This window comes from Cyprinodon variegatus, unplaced genomic scaffold, assembly GCF_000732505.1.
Source record: "Cyprinodon variegatus isolate N-32 unplaced genomic scaffold, C_variegatus-1.0 Scaffold586, whole genome shotgun sequence".
NCBI classification, from domain to species: domain Eukaryota; kingdom Metazoa; phylum Chordata; class Actinopteri; order Cyprinodontiformes; family Cyprinodontidae; genus Cyprinodon; species Cyprinodon variegatus.
In genome coordinates, this window is record NW_015151039.1 from 152,876 (window position 1) to 179,419 (window position 26,544).

General features: G+C 37.9%; 1 protein-coding gene across 2 annotated transcripts in view; it reads right to left on the reverse strand.

Moving 5' to 3' along the window:
- Positions 1–26,544, reverse strand: part of LOC107095935 (multivesicular body subunit 12B-like) — a 56,374-nt gene that overhangs the window by 27,735 nt on the left and 2,095 nt on the right. For both annotated transcript variants that reach the window (XM_015392315.1, XM_015392314.1), the window contains exons 2-6: positions 25,057–25,158; positions 14,532–14,627; positions 11,252–11,342; positions 7,505–7,634; positions 7,255–7,365 (exon numbers count right to left, since the gene is read on the reverse strand). In XM_015392315.1, coding sequence (XP_015247801.1) covers positions 7,255–7,365; positions 7,505–7,634; positions 11,252–11,342; positions 14,532–14,627; positions 25,057–25,149 — 521 coding nt within the window. In that variant the 5' untranslated portion in view covers positions 25,150–25,158. The remainder of the gene's footprint in view (positions 1–7,254; positions 7,366–7,504; positions 7,635–11,251; positions 11,343–14,531; positions 14,628–25,056; positions 25,159–26,544) is intronic.

Sequence of the window (26,544 nt, forward strand, 5' to 3'; positions counted from 1 at the left end):
CATCCATCCATCCATCCATCCATCCATCCATCCATCCATCCATCCATCCATCCATCCATCCATCCATCCATTATCTGACACGCTTGTCCCAATTAGGGTCGCGAGGGGTGCTGGTGCCTATCTCCAGCTGTCTACGGGCGAGAGGCGGGGTTCACCCGTGACAGATCGCCAGGGCAACACAGAGACAAACAGGACATACAACCATTCATGCACACACTCACACCTAAGGAGAATCTAGAGAAGCAAATTAACCTAACAGTCATGTTTTTGGACAGTGGGAGGAAACCGGAGTACCCGGAGAGAACCCACGCATGCTCAGGGAGAAAATGCAAACTCCATGCAGAAAGAACCCGGGCAGGGAATCAAACTCAGAACCTTTTTGCTGGAAGGCAGCAGTGCTACCCACTGCTCCACTAAGCAGCTAAATCTATTCTTTTTTAGTTTTATTCTTTTCTTTTTGTGCTAACTTTATGGTATGTAGTGTGTAATCTATTGAAAACAAACAACTAAAATGCAGATAAATATGGTTTAATCATATGCTGCCCGACTACTCTGAGCATGTCCGATGATGACGTCAGATGAGCTGTTTAATGGAGAAAATGTAAAAAGCATGAAATTGTCTCAGAAAAGAGTATTTTTAGAGATGCAGTGTAGCAGAGTCTGATGTGTGGTTTTTAGACGTACAGTGTGGATAGTTAGATCGCATCAGAGCTTCGGCCGTACGGTGTAAGAGCATAATTTGTGAGCTGTGAACTTTTAAATCTTGCAATATCTTCGTACAGTTTGAGCTGTAGCTGAGTACAATGACTGAAAATATCGTACAGTGTATGGCCGGCAGTAAGCATTAACAAAATTTGGTAATTAAGCAATATCTGCTCCAAAAAACCAGAGAACAGAGATATTCTCTATCAAATACCTTGGACAGTTCTCAGCTTTTACTATGTTGACATATTCACTCATAATCCAGTTCAATATAAGCGTATCAAAGCCTGATTTATCGTTTGGAGACAACAGACATAAACCTTACTTCATTGAGCTAACTTTAGTTACATTTTTGTTTTAAGATTAAACAAATATGCTTGACCAGTTCAAACATTTTAATTTTCTGTTATTTAAAAAACTTTAAATGTATACTTTATAGTGGAAAGGCAACATTCTGGGATGGTTTTCCCATCTGTTTGAAAACTAGAAAAAAAGAGGAAAAAAATCTTGATCCAAGTTGCTGATTTCTAAATACAATTTTAGGTGCATTGGAGAGGGTAGCATATGGCAAATCAATTAGACAACTAATTCTTAAAACAAAAACATGGCAAAAGCATTTGCTAATCAACAACAGTGTTTGGGCTCACATTATGTCGGCCACTGGAGTTTTGAAAACAATTAATCCTCATTCCAGGCAAGGAGAGCCATATTGACACATACTCCTAATTTGAATATTCAATTATGGCGAAGTTCCTCATCAAATTATGGCAAAAACTGGGAACAAGGCCTAAAATATTCACGCAATTACAGCATTGATCAAAAGTATTATGTTCCCATGAAATCTGCTCAGGTTAAAATCAAATTAGCGTAGTAAAAGCAACCTGCAACACAAAGGATTACTTTGAAGACGTGAACTCTAATTTATATAGATCTGCTTTGCATCTGGCACGGGATAAAGAAAGGAGTTATATATGTAAAAAGATAAAGCAAGGAGGAAAAGAAAGAGAGAGAAAGACCGTAGGGAAAGACAAGCAGTGTGCAGAGAGGAGGTAAGAATGGGAGTAATATCACAGAGCGAGGAGCCAGAGCTGCATAACAGAGAGCTGGAAGCTCTTGTTTTGACACACATCCAGTCTTTCCTGTGACAACATCTCCACACCTTCCCCAGTGTGCCAGCAGTGTTGCTTTGTGGGAGCTGCTTTCTCACCCATCATTATCCTCCTTTAAGCTCAGTGTCAGCTGCTGAAGAGAGGATCCCTCTGAATTTTGGAGGCCTCCATCTGATCTCACCTGATCATTTAATCATCCCTGGCATTCCTTTGCTTGATCTCTGCTACTTTTTGCAACTTTCTTGAGCACAAAGTAATGAGTGAGATTGAGTCGGACAGGATTGTTCCTCAGCACTTCAGACAGAAGATCTGTCTTGTGACACGGTGACAGTCACAGTGTCTCTCTCTCTCTCTCTTTTGTGCTGGGAAGTCTTGGTTAACCAGCGTGCAATGAAAGCTGATACAATACTCCAGCAGAGGCCCGCCAACGTGTGGAGCGTGACAGGTAGAAGACTGCAATTCTAAAAGTATTGATATGAATGCCAATTCTGACAGTGATGACACTCTATATACTTCACCTGAAAAAGCCAGCTGCGTAAAGAGCGAGAGAGAGAGAGAGAGACAGACAGAGAGAGAAAGAGAGAAAATAAAGGAAAAAAAAAACCTGGCCTTGACATTTTTATCACCGTACAGTTTGATTTAAAAAGTGCCCGTGTGTACAATAGCCTATTATTCTAAGAGAAATGTCAAAAACCTTGATTCTGAGTGAAGTGAAAGAAATTGCAATATTAGGACAAGGCTAATTTATGCCAGCAGTCAGTGTAGAGGTCAGATATCAGCCTCAGCAATGACAGTTTTATCAGGAGAACAAATGGCAGGGCCGGTCAGGAGGAAGAAGGAGGGAGATACTTTACAGGATACATTAAAACGCTGACCGGATGGCGCAGCGTCTTTACATTATAGAGTCAGGGAGTGGCCGATACGCCGTGTCTTGACAGAGAACAAGCTAAAGTGGTTGACATCGAGCTTCGGCAATGAATCAAAACAGATGCGGTGACTGTTTGAAATGAGGTATGCAAAATTGATAAAGAGACTTTAACATAAGGTCTAAACACAGCTTCCCAGGCCTCCACCCTAAGGCCAGCTTCATATCAGCGGTTTGGTGTGTGGAAAATGTCAGGATTTTAATATAGGCTCCTATGTAAACATGTAGGGGCTAGTAGACATAAGCAGCATGACAGGTCCACCTCAGCTGGAACCAGGCTGCAGCAATGGTATGTGCAGTTTTAATATGAAGCCTTAGGTAAGTGTCAAGCAGCAGTTTGTGGTAAATCAAAAAAAGAAGCCAAAATGTTTCATAGTTTTTGGTTTTCAAGCTTTAAGGCAGCGGTCCCCAACCTTTTTTTCACCACGGACCGCTATGTCAGACAATATTTTCACCGAAATAATAAAACAACAAGCCGGTCCCATCTAGGCGTAATCGGAGACAATGACACATGAAGTGCGCTCCTGATGTCCAGTATGTTCCTTTGTTTTGGTCGCTGTAACCGCAGAAAATCCCACTTCACAAAGATAGGATGTTATAGATAGGATGAGTCTTGACCTGAATTATCCTGTGTCAAGAGGCACAGATGCACCGACTGATGTAATTGGGGAGAATACCGCAATTTTTTTTTTTTTTCAAAATAAAACATTACTCAGTCTGATCGTCGATAAATTATATATATATATATATATTTTTTTTCTTTTTTTTTTTTCTGTGCGGCCCGGTACCAAATGACCCACGGACCGGTACCGGTCCGCGGCCCGGTGGTTGAGGACCGCTGCTTTAAGGCACATACGCGGCACCAAAACAGTTTAATCCCCTTAAAAAGTGTTAATTTATTTTTTATTTGACAAATTAAAACATTGTGTATACAAAAAAAAACACTGTAGGAAGAAAATGTATTTGTATCTTAACAGATACATCATTAGTGACCAAAGAAAAGTCAAATAATCAGAATATAAATGATCAACTGTATCTGCAGAAATGCAGCAACAACAACACTAGAGTTGTAAAGCAGAACACAAGCCATGACAGAGCAGACAAACTGCTGATGAAGGCCATGTAGCTGATGTCAAGCTAAATTAGGATAAGAGTTTAGTCTCAGTTTAATGCAACTCTTCACTTATATCTATATAAAAATTTGGATTATTAAACTCATCATTGCAAGCAATGTTATGATAACAACAGTCATTGCCATGATCATTTCAGACTTTAGCTTAACCCTAAGTCATATACTGTAAAAGTATATGTCTAAAAAGTATTTTTATTTAGTTCATTTTGACCTTTTTATTAGATACATTGCAATAGACAAACACAAAGCAGGGCATAGCTGCAAAGTTGGAAGAACATTCTTCAAGTTTTCAAAGGTTCCTAAAAGATACTTTAAAAATGTAGAATACGTCTACAATCACTCTGTATGAGTCAATACTTTCTATAGCGGCATCTAAAGCCGAGCATTTTGGTCATTCTTTTATTGTTAATAACCCTCGAGCTCAGACACACTGGATACATTTCGGTTGACATCAATATCTAAGGGTCCATCGGAATTTATCAAATCCCTAAGGACTCTTAAGCCAAAGTCAAGTGCATCAGCCGCCCCCATGATAAGGGCTGTCCGAATACTTCTAGCAGAAAGGAAGGAAGTAGGAAAAGGGAACACTTCATTTTGAATTGGAACCTCCTGACATTCCTATCTTCTGCTTAGGGCCTATTAGGATTTCCATAGTCCAATGCATGACAGAACATATTGGCACAGCCCACCTCATGAATAAAAATACAACAGTGCTACACTGGTACTCTGTGTCACACATGCTAATGGAATGCATTAGCCGTTTCATTACTTTTCAAATTGGGATTAAAGCCTTGCAAAGAAAAAACAAAAACAAAAAAGGAAGGTTACACAAATTTAGCAAAGTAATGGAGTCCATAAGGATGAGGCTGTTCAGATTCAGCATGCTAGTCCTTTCCTACCTACCATACACTGCTAACTGTTGACTCTGTAAAAGGTGAAGGACCAGGAACTGCAAACAGAAGTTAGGAGTTACAACTTGGAATATTCAAACTGAGAGAAACTATTTTGCCACAGAATGTACATATTTACTTTGACTGGTCATTTTAACAGATGAAAATGCTTTGATCTACAGTAAGCCATTCTAATTTAGATCTGTATGTTTAAGGTCTTTAAAACTCAACTCATGTCTGGAGTTATGCAGATTGCACAAGGTTCCTTCCAATGACAACAAATGTATATCTAGTTGCCTCCATCTTCCAATCAACACTGACAGCTTTCCAATCTCTGCTCAAGGAAAGACTCCCCACATCATGAAGCTGCCCCCACCATGGGCAGATAAAGTGACCACAGTGCCTTGTTCTACCCATATAATGGTGTTTGCAACAAACTTGAGCAAATTAAACCAATTGCCATCTATAAATATTTGTCAAGTAACCATGAAAAACAATCATTAGTTAGAATTCCATATTTTATGTTTAGGTTTTCGATTTTTCCAAAGACAAGTGTGATGAGCTGATAGAGCATAAATTAGAGCTAATGCTGCTGACTGAAAGTTTATATCACCCAAAAAATATGACAGACTGATTATCCATGCGGGTTTAAAGGGATCTTCAGAATAAATGATGATGACAAAACAAAAAAGATTAAAAGTGAACACTATCGAGAAAAGAGAAAAAAATAGCATATTTTCAATCTGCAAAAAAACTGAAGGAAACTTTTTATCATCTGATGACCCATCCTCCCTCCTGCAAACAATAACAAACGATTTGAATGAAACGTATTTCCCTTGATGCAACAACCTTGTGCGTCCCATAATGATGCAACATGCTGCAGCTACTCAGTGCTTAGAGATGGGGGTGGGGGGGGATTTGTGTTTTCTGTTTGTACACAACATGAACTTGCTCCTTCTGCCTGAGGCATGTGAGATTCGAAGAGGGGGATCGGTATGCTTTCAAAATTATAAGGCTCATTAAAAATTTACACATTATTGACTGTATTTAAAACATCCTTTCCAGCGACTGTAAAAAGCACTTAAATTTAAGAGGTGCTATTCCCCAAAAGCCATAAAGTTGCTGCAGATAGCCTGAAGAAGGGACGGAGTGGAGACTTTTCTTCTTTTGAAAATGTGCAAAAGCACAGCTGTGTTGAGAAAATGGTAAGAAGATGAGAAGTAAGTTATAAATGGCTGTGTCAAGCTGTTGAATATAGCTATTTATGGTTATGTGTATGGCTGTCTGAAGTGCATGTAACTACACCGAAATGAATAGTCAAAAAGATGCCGTGGTATGAATCGCCCACAGTCCCGTCCTTATTTGTCAGTGTTTTACGGATGGAAAAAAAAAACTTTCAAAAGAAGACTCTCTGTCTGTGAAATGAATTTTAATGTTAATACCAAAACGGCAGCCTGTGATCTCAGCAGGCATCAGGAAGTGGAGGGGGTGGGAGTGATTCGCTTCGAGGTGCAATTTATTCAAACCTCTGAGCCTCACAAACTTGAAAGTGGGCTTCAAAAGAGTTTAGGATTACCGGGAAGAGTCGTGAAGGGGCGTGTTTTTCTGAGCTCCCACCGTAACTTCACCGCATCAAACATTATCGATCATCGACTTCCAAATTGTGGTGGAATCACCCCAAAAAAAAGTTTCAGCTTTCCATTTTAAAACTGCCCGTTTATTGTTCTCAAATCGCAGCAGGAGCATGCAGGCAGGAGCTCTGTTTTGAATTTGCCTCCTGGCTCTAAATGTGGTGCTGCTTTTAAACGGCTTCTTCTCAGCCCGGCACAGGATGGCGGCGCACAGCGCTTCCAGTTTGGCAAAGACCTCGCAGCCTCGTGCCAAGCTCCGCTCTCTCCAAAGCAACACCACAGCAAAGGAGTCTAAATTGTTTATTTACAATTTGCAGTGGAAATCCCCAGCTCTTGCCTGGGATAAATAATTGAGCTGTTTGATCTGGACACAGTACAAAGGTTTGCTCTGTTCACTTGAGGCCTGAGGCAGAGGAAGCCATAAGCACGTACTCCACATGGCGGAGATCTCAGAGCTCTCCTCCCTTCCTCTGCAGCTGTCACTAACTCTCGGGGCCACATCTCCTCCTCTGCCTGCACGTACAGCCCTCCTGTCACCGTGTCAGAGGAGCGGCCTGCCTCTGCCTCCTGGGACACCCCACAAATAGCACAAGTTTAGCCCCCATTGAACTCCTGTTGTTGTTTCAGGGGATCCTGTCTAGTTAGAAATGTCTTGCCGGTTCACCCTCGCTGCCTTGTAGTCCAGACACAACCCTCAGAGGCAGATTGCCCAGTAGTGATCAATTGCTTGTGTCCTCATTGCCGTACATATGGTAGAGAGGCGGAACAAGGGCTCAGCAGTACAGAAGATGCAAAGCGAGAAAAAAAAGGAAAAGAGAGGTAGAGAGGTTGAGCAACAAGTTGGAGCACCATTGGGTGATGGTACCTTGTAGTGCTGTGTGGGGTGTCAATTTTAGGAGCACTCTTCGTTTTCTGAGATGACGTACGCCGAGGAACGTCCCCCATGCGATACCATAGTCCCATATTGTTTATGTCTCTGTGAAAATATGAAGATGAGGAAGAGTTGTTTGCTCAAAAGTTAACAAGGTTAATCAGATTTTTTGCAAATATGGAAAAATAAAAAGCTAGAAAACTGTGTGGCTGATTTCATTCATTTCCACTGACTTGTAGCTTACCCCACACAGGTGTAGTTAACAAGCTGGTACTTGGATTTGGCGGTGAGCTGGATGTCACATACAGCTGTCTCGGCAGCCTCACGAGCGCTCATTTTCACACACAGCCTCCTCTTCCTCATGGCAGCTTCCTCTGATGAGTAAAGCCATCGTACATGTGAGCGTGTTAGGAAGGAACTAGCGTATATTCACTTCTGTGTCTTCTGAGCTGGAAAATGGGAATAAAAAAATCCAATAGACGCCTTCAGGGAAGGGAGATAATATTAAAAACAAGCAAAGTATAAAACTTAATGAAAGATTACACAAGATACATTTTATTTTCCTCTCTTTAAAGCTGAGATCCCTCTCCACTGTCAGTCAGTGACACATAATGTAAATATCTACCTTCCCCACATCCTGGATAAATGAATCCTGCAGTCAATGTCTGGATGCAAACAGCAGATTTTAGATACTGTAGGTAAAAATCTTTTAAACATTCAACTGTAGGATCTGATTAAACTCTCTGGAAAGTGCCTTAAGCCAGGGGTCTTCAACGTTTTCGAGGCCAAGGACCCCCAAACTGATTGCGAGATTAAGCGGGGACCCCCTAATTATATATATGGTATGAAATAGTGTTCTATCAAACTGGTCCTATAGTCACTCTATTACATATGGAGTCATGTAACGAAAGTAAATTCTTCCTGGGATTATTAAAGTATTTCTGATTCTGACTCCTCATTGATGGGACAGGTGTTGTGAATGAAACGGTGCCCAGATTGAAAGAGCTCCTGTGTGTCGCTGAATGTGTGCATTGATGACTGAAAGACATCTTCTGCCTTCTGTTTACTACAGTGTGTTGAATTCATGTTAATGTGGATTTAAAGACATTTTAATTAGTGCAAAAAATTGCAGGAGGGAATATAAAAAAAAGTAATCAACCAAGACTTTCGCGACCCCCATGCAGTACCTCCGCGGACCCCCTAGGGGTCGCGGACCCCCTGTTGAAGACATCTGCCTTAAGCTGATGTATGTTGTGGATAGGTAGATAAACAAATTTGAATTGAATTGAAATTGAATTGAAAACAGCTCTGTTATGTTCCGATTATTAATTGGATTCAAGTCGGAACTTAGAATGGATCATAATAACACATTGACATATGTTTTGATCTTAACCCTCCAGTGTATATACAACAGTTTTACTTTGATAATGTTGTGTCCTGGAAGATGCAATAAAATTAAGTTTTTTTCTGTTTTGACCAAAGTACCTGCTACATGCAACTAGGTCTGCTGCAAGTAGGGTTTCTTATAGTTTCCCTTTAACAATGTCTTTCCTCTTCCTACCAGGCTCGGACTGGTAATCTGTGATACCGGGCATTTGCCCGGTGGGACGGTCCTAATTTCTGCGTGCGAGGGCCGGCACTCCTTAAATCATACCGGTCCTTACACTTACTCTCAGTCCGAAGGACCTATCTGTGACAGTAAATAACTCTATGAGCTCAAGAAGTAAAGCAATGTTAACCACCTAATTGATGCATGCAGTATATATATAGGCCTTCCTTGTCATGCACATCCTTGAGACGATTGGCATATGGTGTAATTTATTATTTCTTCAAACTGTAAAATCCTTGCAACAAACTAAATCATAAGAAAACTAAAATGCGTTCTTTAAACCAAACTACGATGTTTCTCTTATATTTGGCAAATTTATGTTAGAATATTTTGCAAAAATATGTTGCTGTGCATGGTGGGGTTTTGCATCTAAAGGCTAGCATTTCCCGTCTTAAGTGCATTGTTGCCAGATAGGGACGTTTCCCAATCTGACAGTTTAGGATGACCGTCTATGAGTAAAAAAATGTTTTCTTTAGATTTATGGCCTAAGAGATCAATAGACTTTGCTTCAAATTGGAAGATTGTGTATATCCCGGCGGTTTATGAAACTGTTTTGGGCCGTAAAACGTGAGTCAGTGACATCTGGCAACCCTGCCATGATGTTTACATTATTCCGTTTCATTGCCCACATGCCACCTAGACTCGCAGTGAATTCTTACGAACCGCTGAGCTCTCATGTATTCATTCTGAGGCTGTCTGCTTCTATCTTGTATTGTTTTATGTTGGTGTTTTTAGAAAACTCGGGCTTAAGTTAGACCTAGCATGTGTGAGTGGTTATCTGGCTGGCTTTGTGCAAGTGTGGATGTTATGCAGTAGAAGTCTCTGTCGCGTCCGTGTTAATAACCAAAGCCAGTAAAACTGCATTATAGAAGTCTTGGTGATGGTTGCCATGTGATGCTTGAAGATAGATCGGTTAATCTTGCGGGGGTCCATAAATGGGCTGGTGTAGATGAAAAAAATGCCAGGGCCGAAAATCGTTCCCAGTCCGTGGATGCTACCACCTTAGCTGTGGATTTCTGCAACTCTTTCAGGGCTGCCACTGAGCTGTGGTAACTTCTTTAATTCGTATTGTGTAATTTCAGATGGACAGCAATGTCTTTGGGTACTTAATTAAATATCAAATGTTCAAAGCAGTTTTTTTAACCCTGCATTTCATTTTAAAACTTCAACCTTTAAATGTGAACCGGGTCTGAGTTTTTTGGCCTTTATTGTGCTTTAACTGTTAATGTTTCAAAATAAAGAGATTTAATATCCTTACATATAAAGATTTATTTAGGAATTTTATTAAACAAGAGGAAGTGAAACTCCTAAAATTAGTAAGCTTTATTATAAAATGAAATTGCACACAGATGCAGTCTATTTACTACCTTGGATCAAAGTTATGCACAACTTTGGCTTTGTCACATAAAACCTCAACAAGATAAAGGCAGGTCTGTGGTCGTAACATGTAAATGTGAAAATGAATACCTTTGCAAGCCTCTGCATATTTATAAAAGTTCTCGTTATGCTTAGCTTAGAAATAGAAAATTGGCTTATCTATGTTTCTGCCTGACTTGCTGTGCTCAGGGGAAATTGACTGGACACAGGGAAGCTGCAAAATGTGCTTGCATTATTATCATTTTTATCATTTTTATCATTTCTGGAGGTAGAATGACAAATGCAAGTGAATCCTCCATCAGCTTTAATGCACGACAGGGATTTAAACTCGGCGTTCTGGATAGAAATTCATACATAATGCCACATGTATACATTAAACATTCACATAAAGTAATAAAACATTAAATTACAACACATCCAAAGAAAACATAATCTTTTTTCCCTATTCTCCTAAAAACAAAAAAAAAGTACAGCTGTGCTTTCCTATATTGCATTTGTGCCTTGCTCATTTATTTCCCCAGCAACACAAGGAAGTGGTTTGTAAATGCAACGATAATAAAAATAATAAACAAGCTGTCCTCACTCCACACACCAAAATATTATTACATTTTCAAGGCATGGATGAGGTGGTGGGGGGTGAATACGTAGCACTCAAAATCCACTAAAGCATTGGGGAATGCATTTCATTAATATTAGATAACCCCCATCTACTCGTCCTCTCCCCAAATAAATACATAAATAAATAAGCCCCTCATAAAGAGAAGCCCAGCTCCAGCTGAGATAAACAATGACTCATGATTCTCCTCTCTTGTACCTCTAGGGCAAAATGTTTATTTTATTCTCACAGTCTGCCATAAATTAAGCTAACCTGCACCCATAAAACATTTACTATCTCAAGCAAAGTTGCCCCTAAGGACCCCCCGCATAAGCTGGTTGGAGAGGGCGAAAAAAAAAAAAAAACATGAGGAGAGGAGCATGCCTGTGGTTAGTATTGACTTTATTTACTTTTGTCTAATGTTTCTTGCACCGGTGTGAAGGACTCTGGCAGCGGGTCCTTGAAGTCGATCAGCTTCATATCCACAACGACCTCAGGCTCCTACAAACGAAAAGAAGGCAGTACAACCAACAAAAAACAAACATTTGCACTCATGAAAATTCCCTTTTCAAAAGGGATATTGATCGAGTCAATGAGTCGGAAAGAGATAAGAAAATTTACATAAAAACTGGGTTACTGAAAAATTAAAACATAATTAAGTTCCTAGAGAGAATGGCTCACAGAATAGCCAATAATTACTCAGTTTTTCTTGGTCTGAGAGGAGCATCTGTGAACTTCCAATCATTTTCAACCTTTCAGGGATATAAGTTGTGCAATGATGGGAGACAGAGTAAGCGGTCTGATCAACAGAATTGGACTAGTTAAAAATAATCAGGGACTGTGTAGTTGACATTTTCAAGCATGACTCTTCCCTGCCTCCCATTACATTTTTTTTGCCATAATAAATTGCAATAATACACAGCGGCAGCAAGGAGTGGAGCGAGCCAGGCGTGACTTGATGCGTCCAAAATGCCTGGATTACACTCTCACTGCTGCTCGACTGTCATTACCATTAGAGGCATTTTTATTCATAGTTTTTACACTGACATAAGGAGGAATATGGATGAATGTTATTATAATGCATGAAGCTTTTTTTTTTTATTGTTTTCCCCTCTTTTTTCCAGAGATATTTTTTCCCATCACAACCTGACAAAAGAAGGCTATCTACCTTCAACCTAGAGTATGATAAATCACAAACTATTTACCTCCCCCTCCGAATAATTCAGGGGCTAATTTTACAGAATCTGTTTTTGTCATAGACAATTACAGTGGGAGTTCCAATGACTGGCAGACAAAATAGCTTTTGTTGATGGTTCTGTCATGTTTTATTTGCGTCAAAGTCTTTAAAACAATGTGGACGGACATTTTAAGATAATACGCAGGAACTCGGGAAAGGCCATTTGCATGCTATATACTAAACTGGGGGCCAAATTGTGCTCAGCCTGCCAGGTCGCCTGGCTTTTAGAGGACATACAGAAAAAAATATGACTTGATTAAGTCCTAAAATTGAGCTGATGCAAAGTAATAACAAAAATTCAGCTTTTGTTTACAATCCTGTCTGCATTATCCACCTGCAAGCCAGGAAAACTTAATTAGTAGACAGCCAATGGTATGAGCTAGGGTTAGACAGGCTGGTGGCTATGGCGCAGTAAGCAGGTGTATTTATGGTCACAGAGCAGCTGACAGCCAAGCAGAAACACATCAACTCTTGACTGCAGGCAAGCGAAGGGTCTAAAAATGACCCAACTGCATTATGTGGAAATGTAATGTAAAGATTATTTTAGACACAGAGGAGTCATGGCTGCTGAAATTGGGAATTCTATATATGGTCTTTACAACACTGAAATTGCTTTTTTCCAGTAGAATCTCACACTCTAAAAAATACTAAAATAATAATAATAATATTCCCATTTAAGTTATAAGGTTGTCTTCAAAGTAAAGCAATCCAAAATAACAGATATTATATGTCAGAATTATAGTTTATTAAGAAAGGGAAACATATTACTCTGCAAAAACTTTTAATCAAAATAAGTCATTTTTTTCTTTTCAATAAGTGAATTTTGTTCTTGAATTGAGGAGGGGAGACACTTTGCCAATGGAATAAGACAATTTACATTTAAAATAAGACTATTGCCTTGTCTTATTTAAAGTGCATATTATCTAACTATAATTTTAAGAGTAAAAATACTCATTCCATTGGCAAATTATCTTATAAACCTACCCAAATTAATGGTAAATATACTTAATTACTTTAAGTAATTTCCCTCTGGGATTATTAAAGTATTTCTGATTCTGATTCTGATCATTTAAGACATATTTGCTAATTTCTAGATTGTTTTTGCAGCGCAGTTACTACCCACCTCTGGATTTTACAACTGACCAAAGACCAAAATTACTGGCCTTAAGAAACATATTAGGATATAATGCTAAATAAAATAAAATAGCTCTTTTTTGGTCAAGGAACAGCAGACAGCTTGGCAGATAACCTTCAAAAACTACTTTCAAGTCACATGGTGTAAAGCATTCTAGTTCAGTTATTATGATATCAGAATATTTCTGATCGTGTTAGTATGAATATTTCAATAATAATGATAACAATAATTAAATTTTATTGATCTCACATTGGATAAATTTACCTCTGCATACCTTGGAGAGCAGTGGTAGCAGGGGCTGCCATTGTGGGGCGCCCAGGGAGCAATCTGGGGTTAAGGTTCTTGCTCAGAGACCCAGAGTCTGTGGGAGTGGGGCTCAATCTCAGAACCTTAGGATTCCAAGCTCTATGCCCTAACCACTAGGCCACCGCTCCCCATAGGATCTGCTCTAATACATCAACATGCTTGAAAATATTGTGTTACATTTAGGTGAAGAAGAAACAGACTAGAGTGGCCATCCCAATGTCTGCACCTTAATCCTATTTAAAAACTTGTAAAGTTTGATCAGAAATGTTTTATCCTGGGACAGAAAACCTACTTACAGGTGCCTGAAGTGGGTGGACTTCCCACTGCTTAGATGGTAAGTAGTTCTTCAGAATAATAATGTAAAAAAAAGGGATCTCTTCGACAGCAAATTTATTTTTTTAATTTATATAGTATTTGAATGGAAAGTCCCAAACACTGCAACGCACAGCAAAGTATTTCCTTATTCTCACTTTTTTTTTGATTGATCCCCAGACCAAAAACTTTTTCCTTCATGTCTGATATAGAAAGTTATATATTTCATAATGAATTTCTATGTTTTTGAATAAAACCTGTTATTTGGATTTTGAGCTTTCTTCAGTTCTTACATACACAACTATTATTTCGAGCACAACTGCTTGTAAAACATCTTTCAAGAATCATAGTCTGGTAACAATTGTCTCCACAGGGATAGTGTTGATTGAATAAATTGGAATAGTTAAAATGCAGCTCATTGTTATTTCATGAATAAACATAAATAATATCCTCAGGAGGGCATAAAACAGGATAAAATATCTCTCTACGGTAATATTCATTTCAAATATGCATGCAAATCCATTATATGTAAAAACTTCAAAACTGTGCTGCCAAAGCAGGCCTTTTTTTAAGTGGGACTTTCACTGATCAAAGTGCAAAGTGCATAAAGATATTCCACTAGCAGAAAGGTGGGCTAATAACCGGCGGGAAAACAGAGAAGCTCTTCTGAATAAGGAAGGAGAGAAGTTTGCTCGCTTACAGTTTTCCTGGAGAAGCAAAGGTAGCGAGTGACCTTGGATTTGAATAAGCCGTCCTTCCACAGGTCGGCGTCGGAGCCATCTGTTGTTTTTGCAACCTATGTGGAAAAAAAAACAGGAGGGGAAAAAACAAGGAGAGAAAGAGAGAAAAAAAAGCATGAAGGAGGAGGAATAAAGTTAATGTATGTATGCCATGGGCGTGCTGCTTTTGCCTTCTTCCTTTTGCATACTAGCCTTAATTAACGCTTGCCTACACTTGTGCTCCATCTCATTAGTGCTCTGCGTGGGTAAAGTCTTAGCCTCCAAAAAAGGTGGCTAAAAATACCATCCCTTGGGAACAGGCTGATTAAAGATGCCCTGACAAGAATCTGCTCTAATAAGGAAACCAAACTTCTGTGTGCTTCACTGATCGAGCTGGAATAACATTTTGGACTATTTTCTTAAAAAAGCTAGAATTCTTATAGTAAATGAGAAATAGGTAATATGAATATAGTGCTAATGCTCAAAGACTATTTTTTTCTAATTTAAATGGAAAATATGTTTGAAAGGATTAAATATATTTGATTTAATCCATTCTCAGCCTGTAAAACAGAACATTCATCATTGTACACAAGCAAAAGAGTCACTTTAGAGAAACAGATTGCATCATACTGACAATATGTGGGCACCATAAGTCAACCTCAAGGTCTTACACTCCATTGCTATGTAAATGTAGGCATGGCAGGGCAGAATAGTAAAAGAAATAAGCTGCAGACTGCATCACAGAGAGTCTTCAATCCTACGAGCAAACATGCTTGGCTGAAACGTCATGTTCCATTGGCTATCATGTGAGAATCACCTAAATAACTGCCAGAGTTATTTTCTAAAGGGATCCTTTACAAAGAAGAGTCAATCTAATGAGGTTCATTCAAATGAAGAAGTCATAGATCTCTTCACCCACCCACACACATTACCCCCTTGACAATAATGATGTATGACCCCGGCGGCTAGGCAGGGGGAAAACGTGGCGTGGGGAGATTCATCCAAAACCGCTGCTGACTAGATGGGCTCGAGCGTAGAGCGCAAACTGGAGCCCGGAACAGAGATGGATAAAGGGATAAGAGGAAGAGAGTACGGAGACGACGAGCGGGGAGAGGGATTGTTGGGTGTCTTCAACAGCGGTACTATGAAAGGTCCCAGAAGGAGCCCATACATCACCAGCCTCCCTCTTCCTTACAAGACAGCCCGTCTTAGCCACTTTTTCCAGGTCAGTAGCCAGCACATCCTGTCAGCGTAAACAAAGGGCTCGCTTTGTGAAACCCAAAGTCAAGCTGAGGAGTAACGAGGGCACGGTCCTCCAAGGAGGCACCTCAGGCTTCACTCTGCCACAGACGCCGGCAGCAGGGATACGACGCAGCTTGAATGTGAAACACCAACTGCTGAGCCTCGACACAAAAACAAACAAACATGAAAAAAAAAACATGAAAAAAGTCACATTGGCCTCTCTCTAACACCCTTACATTTCCTTCTGTGCAGCTTGATCATTAAACAGACTTCAATGAGAGGAATGTCACTTCTGTGATAAGAGACATCATTGCTGTGATATTGAAATATGTCATATCATTTGATTTAAAATGCAAAGACAGAATCACCTGCCACTTGCAGTGATCTGAGAGCCCACCTGTGAAACATGTCTTGAGGGAATGATTAATATTGCGACTGTATGAAGTATCTCTGGAGACAGACAACACCAGCAAGGTGCTATGAAGCACTAAAAGGCACGGCTGCGAATTCAAAGATAAAGGCTTGAAATCAAAAATCTCTGGAGAGTGAAACCAGGTGGAAAAGAAATGGGACAGGTAGAGCAAATCAAGCACTCCCTTCAAAAAAGAATTTGACAAGACGGAAAATAAAATGCTTCACATCCCATCTTTGAACTGAAAATAGGAACAGGACTACTGATGATGTGCAATCTTTTAATCTCTCAAAGTTCAGCTGTTTTGTATGTACTCTACAGGATTGTGTGGCTAATACTCTTTAGGTGTATTCGATGCATACAATAGAGTTAAATAAGCAGGGAAGATTATATTATTAAGAAAATGAAACTTTACAGTTTTAGGAGAACTCAAATAAAATCTCTTCATAATCGACTTTTTTTTTTTTATCTGGTTGTACATTTAACAAGTGACAGTTCAATTTATTTCCTAAGACTGCTTCTTCTTTTCTTATCCCAATGTGCGACAGAGGTATAATTGCATGTATATTTGTTCTGAAAATGTTCTGTATATCTGCTTCAGTGCAGCACTGACCTGAGTGGTCTAAACTTTTAGACATGCAGCACAACTATATGGCAGACAGAGCTGCACAAAATATTGCATTGCAGTCTTCTTCGCACTATCAGTGTATGTGATACTGGAATCACAAAGGAATGCTTGGATATGCTAGTTTTTTAGGATGATGTTTGTTTAACGACACGTATAATAAATGTCTAATATAGTTTTGGAGAAAAGGGCAGACTGATTCTCTTTGAAACCCACAGTTGATATGCACTTTTAACCCCTTAAGCAACGAGGGTCTTAGGTGCAAATTCTGCCTGAAATGAAGTATGTGAATTATCGCAAGTACAGCTCCCAAACTTTAAATTGGAAAAACAATTGTTCGTATAAAAAAAAGGCATTGAGGAGTATCTTTAAGGTGGAACCAGTATTTTAAATGTCATCATGTCTGATTTATAGGTGGTCAAACAGAGAAAAAATTCAAACAAATTTAGCCCTGCCAAATTTTTTTTTCCAAAATAACCACTGCAAAACACCATTTGAAACTCTGGTTAAACCCTCAGACTTTATAGATCCTCATCTTGACTAAAGTTGAAGCATGTTGGTTCCACAAAGGATTTAGTGGGCAGTAGGCTAAGCGGTAATATGATTTTGGCACAGTGCCAAAATTGGCCAAATTATGTAAAAAGGCATTTTTCCACTAATAAAAAGGAATCTGGCCAGAAAAATATTCTGATTTACATAATTGGAGACCTTCTGCATAAGGCAAAGCCTTTGCTCCTAAGATTTATCCATTGTTTGATGGGACTTTACCATTTAACACACAGTAATATTAACCAAAGTGAGTAGAAAATAAGAATAACAGAGCAATATTATGTAATGCATGCCGGTGACTTCACCTAAAAAAGTCGCACAATTACCTCCTACTCCTTCTTTAGAAAGTTCTGAGCCTCTAGTTTCCATTGATGCTGGCCATTAGGGGGTGTGGCTAAAAATTAATAGCTGCTGTTGCATTACTCCCGCAGAGTCAATCTTTTCAGGTGGAATTTAAATCCCATTTTATTTGTTTACACCGATATAAATCAAAAAGTATATGTGAAAAAATAATTTTGTAACATTTTGTATAAATGTTAAAGCCCCATTTGAAAGGCGTGTGGATGAAACACCATGTGAATGTGTTTTGTCCATTTCTATAAAATAATAAACATCAGCTGGTGTCAGCTGGGCCCGGTACCAGGCCCGCTGGGCTTAACGGGTTAATAGCTTAGAGGCTGGTAGTAGTACTAGGACTATCGTGATTAATTAATGATTAAAAAGTTTAATTGTAATCAATAGTGCTATTGCAATATTTAGTGATAGTTTTAAAAATGCTTGTTTTTTCAGGATTATGCTAGGCGCATATTGTAAGCTAGCAGATGAAGCAACGCTGCAATAAAAGAGAATGAGGACACTAAAGAGCTTGAAGACCTACACAACCACCATCAGCCTGGTATTTTAGGAGCATTTATAATGCCCAGCATAAATGATTGTATTAAGGGATCTCCATTTCTTTTCTGGCCTAATGACTCTGGCTTTGATGATCTTTTCATAAGTCTCCATGTCATGTGACCTGCTCTATGAGCTGTGCAGTGTGTCAACTCCTCACTATGAATTTGTGTTGCTGTCCTAAAGTTGCAGAGGTCGCTGAATGATGCCATGCTCTAATTAGCATAATTGGTCATGTGTGCACAATTGTTCTGCTCATTGTAGGAGAGAGAGGTAAAGAGAGAAGGATAAAAAGAAGTATAAAAAGAAGTATGAAACTTATATAAATTATATATTACATATTATATGACATTACATAATTATATTATATAAATATTACCCTTTTTTGTTTTCATTTTTTTTTATTATAATTTCTTTAGCTTTAGTCTCATTTGGAGGTTTTAATATGCTTTATAAATAGATAAATTAATAATTTCTGAACTTTAGATGAAGAAATTATTTGTTGTAAAAACAGTGCATGGTTTCAGACTTAGACTTAGACTTAACTTTATTTTTATATCACACTCATATCACACTAAAAGTTTCTTATTACACAAGAAGAAAAAAAGCTACATTTTTAAGAAAGACTCACATGAGTAGACCCTGGTAACACTGGTGATTCAGCTGGATCTTTAAAGGAAAACTGAAAATCTAGTCAGCAAATTTGAAACACACAAAAAGAAAATCCTAAGTTTGCCTGGGATAACAGTTTTTATATAAGCTCTGTTCATTAAAAACCAGAACTGTAATGTGATTCATAATGAGGCTATGTAATCGGTCACGATAAAACAGTTTAAATATTCTAGCATTAGCACAGAAGCTCAGTAAATCACTTCAGTTATAAATCAGTTATATATATACAGAAGAGTTATATGTGTATATATTTATATCTTTATTATCTTGTATGGTTTGTTGTGTTTATATATATATAAAACTGTATCTGGAGCATGTAACAAAAGTAATTTCCCTCTGGGATTATTAAAGTATTTCCGATTCTGATTCTCCACATAAAAACATCTGCCCTGGGTGAGGTCATAGAAAAACTAATTCTATACATGTCAACAAAATATCTGTAACTGAAGATTGGGAAAGGATTAAGGTGGGATGAAATATGGCTTAGATTTTATGGAACTATCAGTTCTGGTGTCAAAAATCCTTATTGATGGCATCAAGAAACTTTGAGCCACTTAAATTAAGCATAATTGATGAAAAAGAGAACAGAACCTATAAGAATCAGTAATTTTGTGTGTTCAAAAGCTTAAAACATAGATTTAGAAACACAAAGAGGTCAGACTTGATTCAATATTATGTAAGATAAAATATTAGGGGACAATATTTATGTTCACTGAATGAAGACATTTTTTCAAAGGGCTTAAGAACAGTCTTTAAAAACAATTCGCTTATACTAGGAAGGTGTTTATAAGCGGAGGTTTACCATAAAGTATGAAAAAAATATTTGAAATGTTGGGAACATCCTCTGCTTTATCCTTTAGATTTGTAAAACTATGGTTTAGGAGTTTAAACAATATGACATTTAGCTGAAAATGGGTGTAAAAGCTTCTCATCACATTCTGATTGTAACTCCTGCATAGAGTGTGAGTGTGTGAGAGTCTGCTTGCAGTGTTTGAAGTCGGGGGATGGCTGGTGGCTGGTGCTCCAGCAAAACTCCTGATCCCTGTGGAGCGGTGTTTGATCTGGGCCTGCGCTCCCTTGCGTTGGATCACCCTGCACAATTTCAGAGATGTAAGAGCCCCATATCAGAGAGCAAAAGAGGTAATCTGCCCTTTGATCTGCTATGTAAAATGTGCGCAAAGTACTTTGAGCAGTCAGTATTAGGGAGGAATGTGAAGACTTTTAGTATTAAAAATATATACAGCTTAACATCCTGACAACTCCCCCCCTTTAATGGTAGATAAACACACATCGACATATTAAGGTAATATTTTTGCTTGTCTCTCAAATCAGCAGATTAAAGAACATGTTGCATTGCTTAAATTATGTTTTAAAAAAAGGATTATAGTAGAAAGTTTAATCCAAAAACAGAATTTCAACAGAATAAAGAACATTGACATTGATGTTATTAAGATTCCAACAGTTACTGATGCAAAAATATGCACTGGCAATGTCAATGGCTTTTCCAAAGTAGTGCCAATGTTTTAGCTTTTTTTTTTTTTAGAGCCAGCATTCTGCCTGACATTTAGGAAAAAGTTTGTGTTATTTATGCTGCCTGATCCTTACAAGTTTCTTTCTTTCTTTCTTTCTTTCTTTCTTTCTTTCTTTCTTTCTTTCTTTCTTTCTTTCTTTCTTTCTTTCTTTCTTTCTTTCTTTCTTTCATGCTTAATATTCACAATGACACTGACAGTTAAGAGAATATAGCTTACGACAAAACAAAAGAGACATACCGGTAGTTCATCGGGGCGATATGTTATATTTAACTGCTCTAATAAAATAAGAGAAATAACACTTTATGTTCCTTCCACCAAGGAAGCTGTTCTTTCTCTTCTTTGTATGAAATCGTAAAATCAGAATGCTTAATTATTATAAAAAGACAACCTGTTAAATTATGCATTTTCTTCTAAATCTGTAGCTGAGGGATAACATAAGCTCCACTGTGATCAAAAGCATTAAATCCCTTACTATTAAGACATATGGAAAATGAAATGTAAGAGTAAAAAAGATTTGGTTGATTAATCGTGGAGCACTAATTCGGGCTCTAAATTGCTCAGTTAAATACTTTTAGAAAACTCTCTTGGATTCAGTTCCAAAATTTGCTTTATTTTTGTGGATATGTGACCATCTATCACAGAGATCTATACTTCCACCGTCTTCCTCTCAGCTCAGCAGTGCACAGATAAACTTTCAGGTTATAAACTTCTCGCCTCAGTTGTACATCAGCTGAAATGCATTAATGCTCTGCAGAGATGCAAAGGGGGAAGTCTGTTGGGGTTTATTTCTGTTTGTTACTAGCTGGTGATATGCGTGCAGCTTTCCTGCCTGTAGCTTCATTCTTATTCCACCCACCATCATATGCCAGAGATTTGAACAAGCTGGGTGTGTAGGGTGGAGCAGGAAGAGATAAGAATTGGAAGGAGAGTGAGAGTTTGAGGGCATGGGGTGAAAAACAAAAGAGATCGGAATAGGAAGAGAGAGAAAGAGGAAGCAAGGTCTGCCCTTGAGCTTGTTTGGCACTTTGTTTAACTTTCACATGCTTCTCCCTTTTCTACCCGCACTAATTTCATCAACAACAAAAAAGTTCTGAACCAGGTGGCAGTTCTGTGCTTCACATCAGGGCACTCTCTTGATATGTTGAGAGCGCTGTGTTTTTAAAAACAAATGAGGACAAAATGAAATAATATTGGATCGGGCCAAATATCATTAAACATTTGGCTCTGCTGTGTCTACAGTAGCTGTGACAATGATTAAACGGTATCCTCCAAACCATCAAAGCAAACATTATGAATAAGTCATTTAAACAATTCAACATCATCATGGAAAGCTGCCAACATCTGTACTGTTTATTATCCGTGCAGTAGTTTGCAATGTGCAACCATCAAAAAGTTTTTTAAATCACAGTTTTAAATCAGTTTATGTTTTTCTTTATTTAAGAGGAAGTATGTGAAATAGAGCTTGATAAAGTTTGTAATTTTCTTAATTCCTGATTTACTATCATATTTAATATAAGATAATAACTGCAGGTAAAATATTTCAGCCATTTCAGCCTGGATAAATATACCAACTGGATAGTAAATCAGCCTCCTCAGTTCTAAAGCAAGCTAGGTTAACATAAAATTACAATTTCAAAAAAATTCATGGCATAATGCCCTGCTCCTCGGTCACCCAAGAAACGTCAAACTTTTGATTTATTGTCAAGAGGAAACCTTCAATTCAAAGTCTCTCAAACTGTTTTATTTTTTATTCGTATTAAGAAAAACACCAAAGCTGTTCATGTTTACCACTGACTTTAAAAGGTTAATAACAAGGAGAGCTGTAGAGAGCTAAACAATAAGCCATTGTAGTGATAAGTAAGTAAATATTGTGAGCTTGCCTATGAAGCTGCTATAACTGCCAACTTAATCGTTTAATTCTTGGAAAAAAAGAACAAAATCCTAATAAAAATAGTAGCCACCTTAAATGCTTACGTTACTCACGATGGCCTTACAGTCGGAACAGCCCCTCTTTTAAGTAAGTAAGTAAGTAAGTAAACGTTATTTGTATAGCACTTTTCACAGACGAAGTCACAAAGTGCTTCACATGATAACATAAAAACAACACAAGTAAAAACAGATAAAATGCAATAAAAGCTAAAATAAATAAGTGAATAAAACAGTAAGCTATGTGCTTTGGAAGGCTAGTGAAAACAGGTGTGTTTTTAGCTGCTTTTTAAAGATATCCACCGAGTCCAGAGAGCGCAGGGACAGGGGGAGTTCATTCCAGAGACGGGGTGCCACCGCTTTAAAGGACCGGTCTCCTCGGGTTTTAAAACGGGTCCGAGGAACCATAAGCAGGTTTTGACCTGAAGACCTTAGGCTACAGACCGATGTATACGGCTGGATCAGACCTGTCATGTAGCCAGGCGCCCGTCCATGAAGGGCCCTGAAGGTGAGGACCAGGATTTAAAAATGTATCCTGGAAGCAACAGGAAGCCAATGTAGGTAATACAGTACATTGGCTTTACTTTTCACTAAAAGAAGTTTAGCAAATCCTGCTTTGAACTGTCCAAGATTTCGAAAGCTGTCTTCTGTAAAATGCTTAGAACAAATGAACAGCTGAGCATCAAACTTTGCAGGGATCTTCTGATAGACAAAAATAATCCATGCCTCTTGAGTCTTCGGATCCTTGGAAAGAGTGTAAAAATGTTCCCCTTTACGCCCGTGGTTCTGGTTAATTTTCAATAGAAAAACTGCCCGTTTTGTAATTCTTGTAGAAGTAAACCCCAACTGTAGGCTAAACAGCTAATCTAGTGTCTTACATCTACCTATATTCATGTTCTTGGGCCAGTGAACCGGTGCGCTGGTCTGTATGTCAATTTCGAGGCTGACAAAAGTACAGGCCAGAACCACATAAGGCAAAATCCCCATATTGACGTCAACTCGGTGCTTCGTTTGAAGCTACCCGCTTTATGGTGGAAATTTAGAATTGTGAGATTTGCAGAGAAAGGAGGTGTTGATGGGGTTTAAACTTCTGTGTACGTCCATTTCATCCACTGAACTATCGTTATTCATCGATGACAAGGTAAACTTGGTTTTGACCTCCTTAAAGGTTTGTATTTAATGTATAATTCTCCTCATTTAACATGCTGTGTAGAATTATGGGTATTAACTTACAGAAATATATTAGAAAAGATTGTGTTGCAGCAAAAAATTGCCATAGGTTTTATAAATAAAGTAGGTTTTTGTGACCATACTGTCCTCATCTACTATGTATAAATTCAAATATAATGGCATTTAAAGCGCTTGTATATTATAAAATAATGAAATGAATGTACAAATTAACAATTAATGTACAAATATAATTTTGGAGATAAAACTAAATTCACCTTACAAAAAGGAAATCAAAATAAATGTATTTCTATTGCTAGAGTCAGATTGGAGAAAACTGCTTATTCAGAGTTAAAGTTATTTACATCCTTCCTTAGTGTCAAAAAAGCTGTGTGTCACTGTTATATCATTGTAAGTATATTTTCTGATATCATTACTGAAAAGTTTCTTATATTTATTTATTTTTTTGTAAGAGGGCAATAATTTAGATATCCATGTTTGCCCTGCATTTAGCTCCATCCATAATCTATCAGCTCTTACTAGTTTCCCTGTCTGTGAGGAAGAAGAGCATCCCTGCAGAATGATGCTGCTAAACTTCATCCTGGGGATGTTGTGTTCAGGGTAAAGGGTAGATCTAGTTTCCTGCAACACATAGCATTTTATATGTACGCTGAAATTTTTGTTTTAAACTGCTCTAACTAAAACACCCTCTCCCAAAGTTTTTTTTTCTCTTTCACCAGTTATCCAGGTAACAGAGTCTCCCATTTGATCTGAGGATCTATGCAACTCCTCATGAGCATGAAACGTCTGGCTGCTCCTCAGCTGGATTCCCACTTTGTACGTCCTGTTAGTGCAGATGGGCTAACATGCATTCACAGGTCTGCGGCTGTGGAATATTCCTTCTATTTTAGAACGGCAGATTTAAACCATTGCTACATGAGATGTTTAATGCTGTCAATGTAATTTTATACCTTTCCAAAAGTTCTCATTCATTCTTCTGGAATATCTTTTAGTCTATATGATGTTTTTAATTTGCATTTATGTTCTCTAATACAAACCTCCAAACTGCACACTAAACAGTTAACATTCTTAAGAGTTTATTTTTCACACAGGTGGAATGTTTTTGGGGGAATCAATTAAAGGGACTTAATGCATAACTACACCATACAGTACTTTTCATTTTTATTGCAAAATATCCCCATATATTTTGCTTCCACTTCATAGATCATGTGCTACAGTACTTTGTATCAGTTTTTCACTGAAAAACTGTAGGAAACTATAGTAACCTTAATGGTTGTAAAAGTAGGGAATACTTTTTCAAGATGCTTTGGATAATATCTATCATTCTCCCCTTTTTAGATTAACAACAGTATTAAGAAAGAGTAAATCATATTAAAAGAGCAGTTGGTGTATTTCCTTCAGCAGATGGATAATCATTTCAGTTTCAGTCCTTATTCATTTACTGAGGAACAGACAGTATCTCTACTCACAACATAGTAGCCATCAGGGACTTTGTTGAGAGAACTAAGTACTCCAACTGCAGAGATGGGGTCCATTGGCAGCTTGTTGCTCTCTTCAGACATTATGGCGATCTGTTAGAAAGGCAGATGAGCGGCTTAATATATTTCTGCATGCAACTGTGAAAATATACAATATTATTTCCCTTTTTTTAAAATACAAAACAACTAGAATGTAATAATAAATAGAATAGTAGTAGCACAAAATTTGAAAGAAAATGAGTATTACTTTGTTTACAGTGCTGACCTGCAGGATGGAAGGGGTCTTTCTAAGTCTAAATGGCTACATTATTGACTTCTTGATGAGGCCTATTAGGCTCCAGAAGAAAAAGTGGCCGCCTAATCTAGGATCAAATGACAAGTGGGACGAGTGACAAAACAGCATTCGGTCTGACTTCACCAAATCACAGATTAGGGGGGAGTGATCACATATTTTCAAGGAAGTCCCAATCAATTGCTATCTATTTCTGTCTAAGGGAATTTTTGCCTAATGGATATGCGAGCCTTTTTACTGGGTAAGTGGCTTTGCAAAGGTTCTCTTATGCAGTTTTATTAGATTAGGTCTAAAGCATTCTTGCACTAACTGACAAAGTTGCAGCATTCAATCTTTATATTTACAAAATCCATTGCAATTAAGCTGATCAAATTAGAGGATTTACTCCAGAAACATGCTGTCTCGTTAACAAATGCTAGATAGCTGTACTTATTCAAATGAAACCGAATGGTCATTTAGCCAATGGAATGAAAGATATCTTTGTGAGTTTAATTTGTTCAAATTAAACTTTTTTTCTTCCAAACCCAAATAAGAGCTCATAGACTGAAAAAAAAAAAAGTTAAAGAAAAAAAACAACCTTTAAACGTAATCCTCTGTCTTCAGGAGATCGAAGATAGTGATGTTATTTAAGGATAAAATAACAAACAAAAAAAACATAGAAAGTCACTGTTTCATTACACTTTATAGAATTACAACAATGTGACCTTTCAGCTACAGTTTTGTTTAGCCAATTTTAAGCGGGCTGAAGCCTCCAAAGCTCTAGCAAAATAGGTGAGAACAAAATGCAGACATTCATTTAAAGAAGAGAGAAGGAAAACTTTATATCTGTTTACATCAAAACTAATTATCATTCAGTCAAATTAATTGTGCAATTATTTGATGAATATGATCATTCTGTTTGTTTTCAGGTAAAATCCTGGGATGAGGGTAGACTTTCGTTTCATCATAACTTTATTCACTGCAACCTTTTTTAATTTTTAGTACAAACTCAACATGTTTTCATCTAAATAGTAAGCAGCTCATAACTGTTTAAGGCAAAACAGATGTGAATAGATGGAACCCTTTAAATGATCTATACCTTATAATAAATTAACTTCTGAAGCCTATCTGACATGGGACTGTTTAACTAGTCGATCTATATCGTAATCTATAGCACTGCGTGGTATGATATGCATATATATATATAT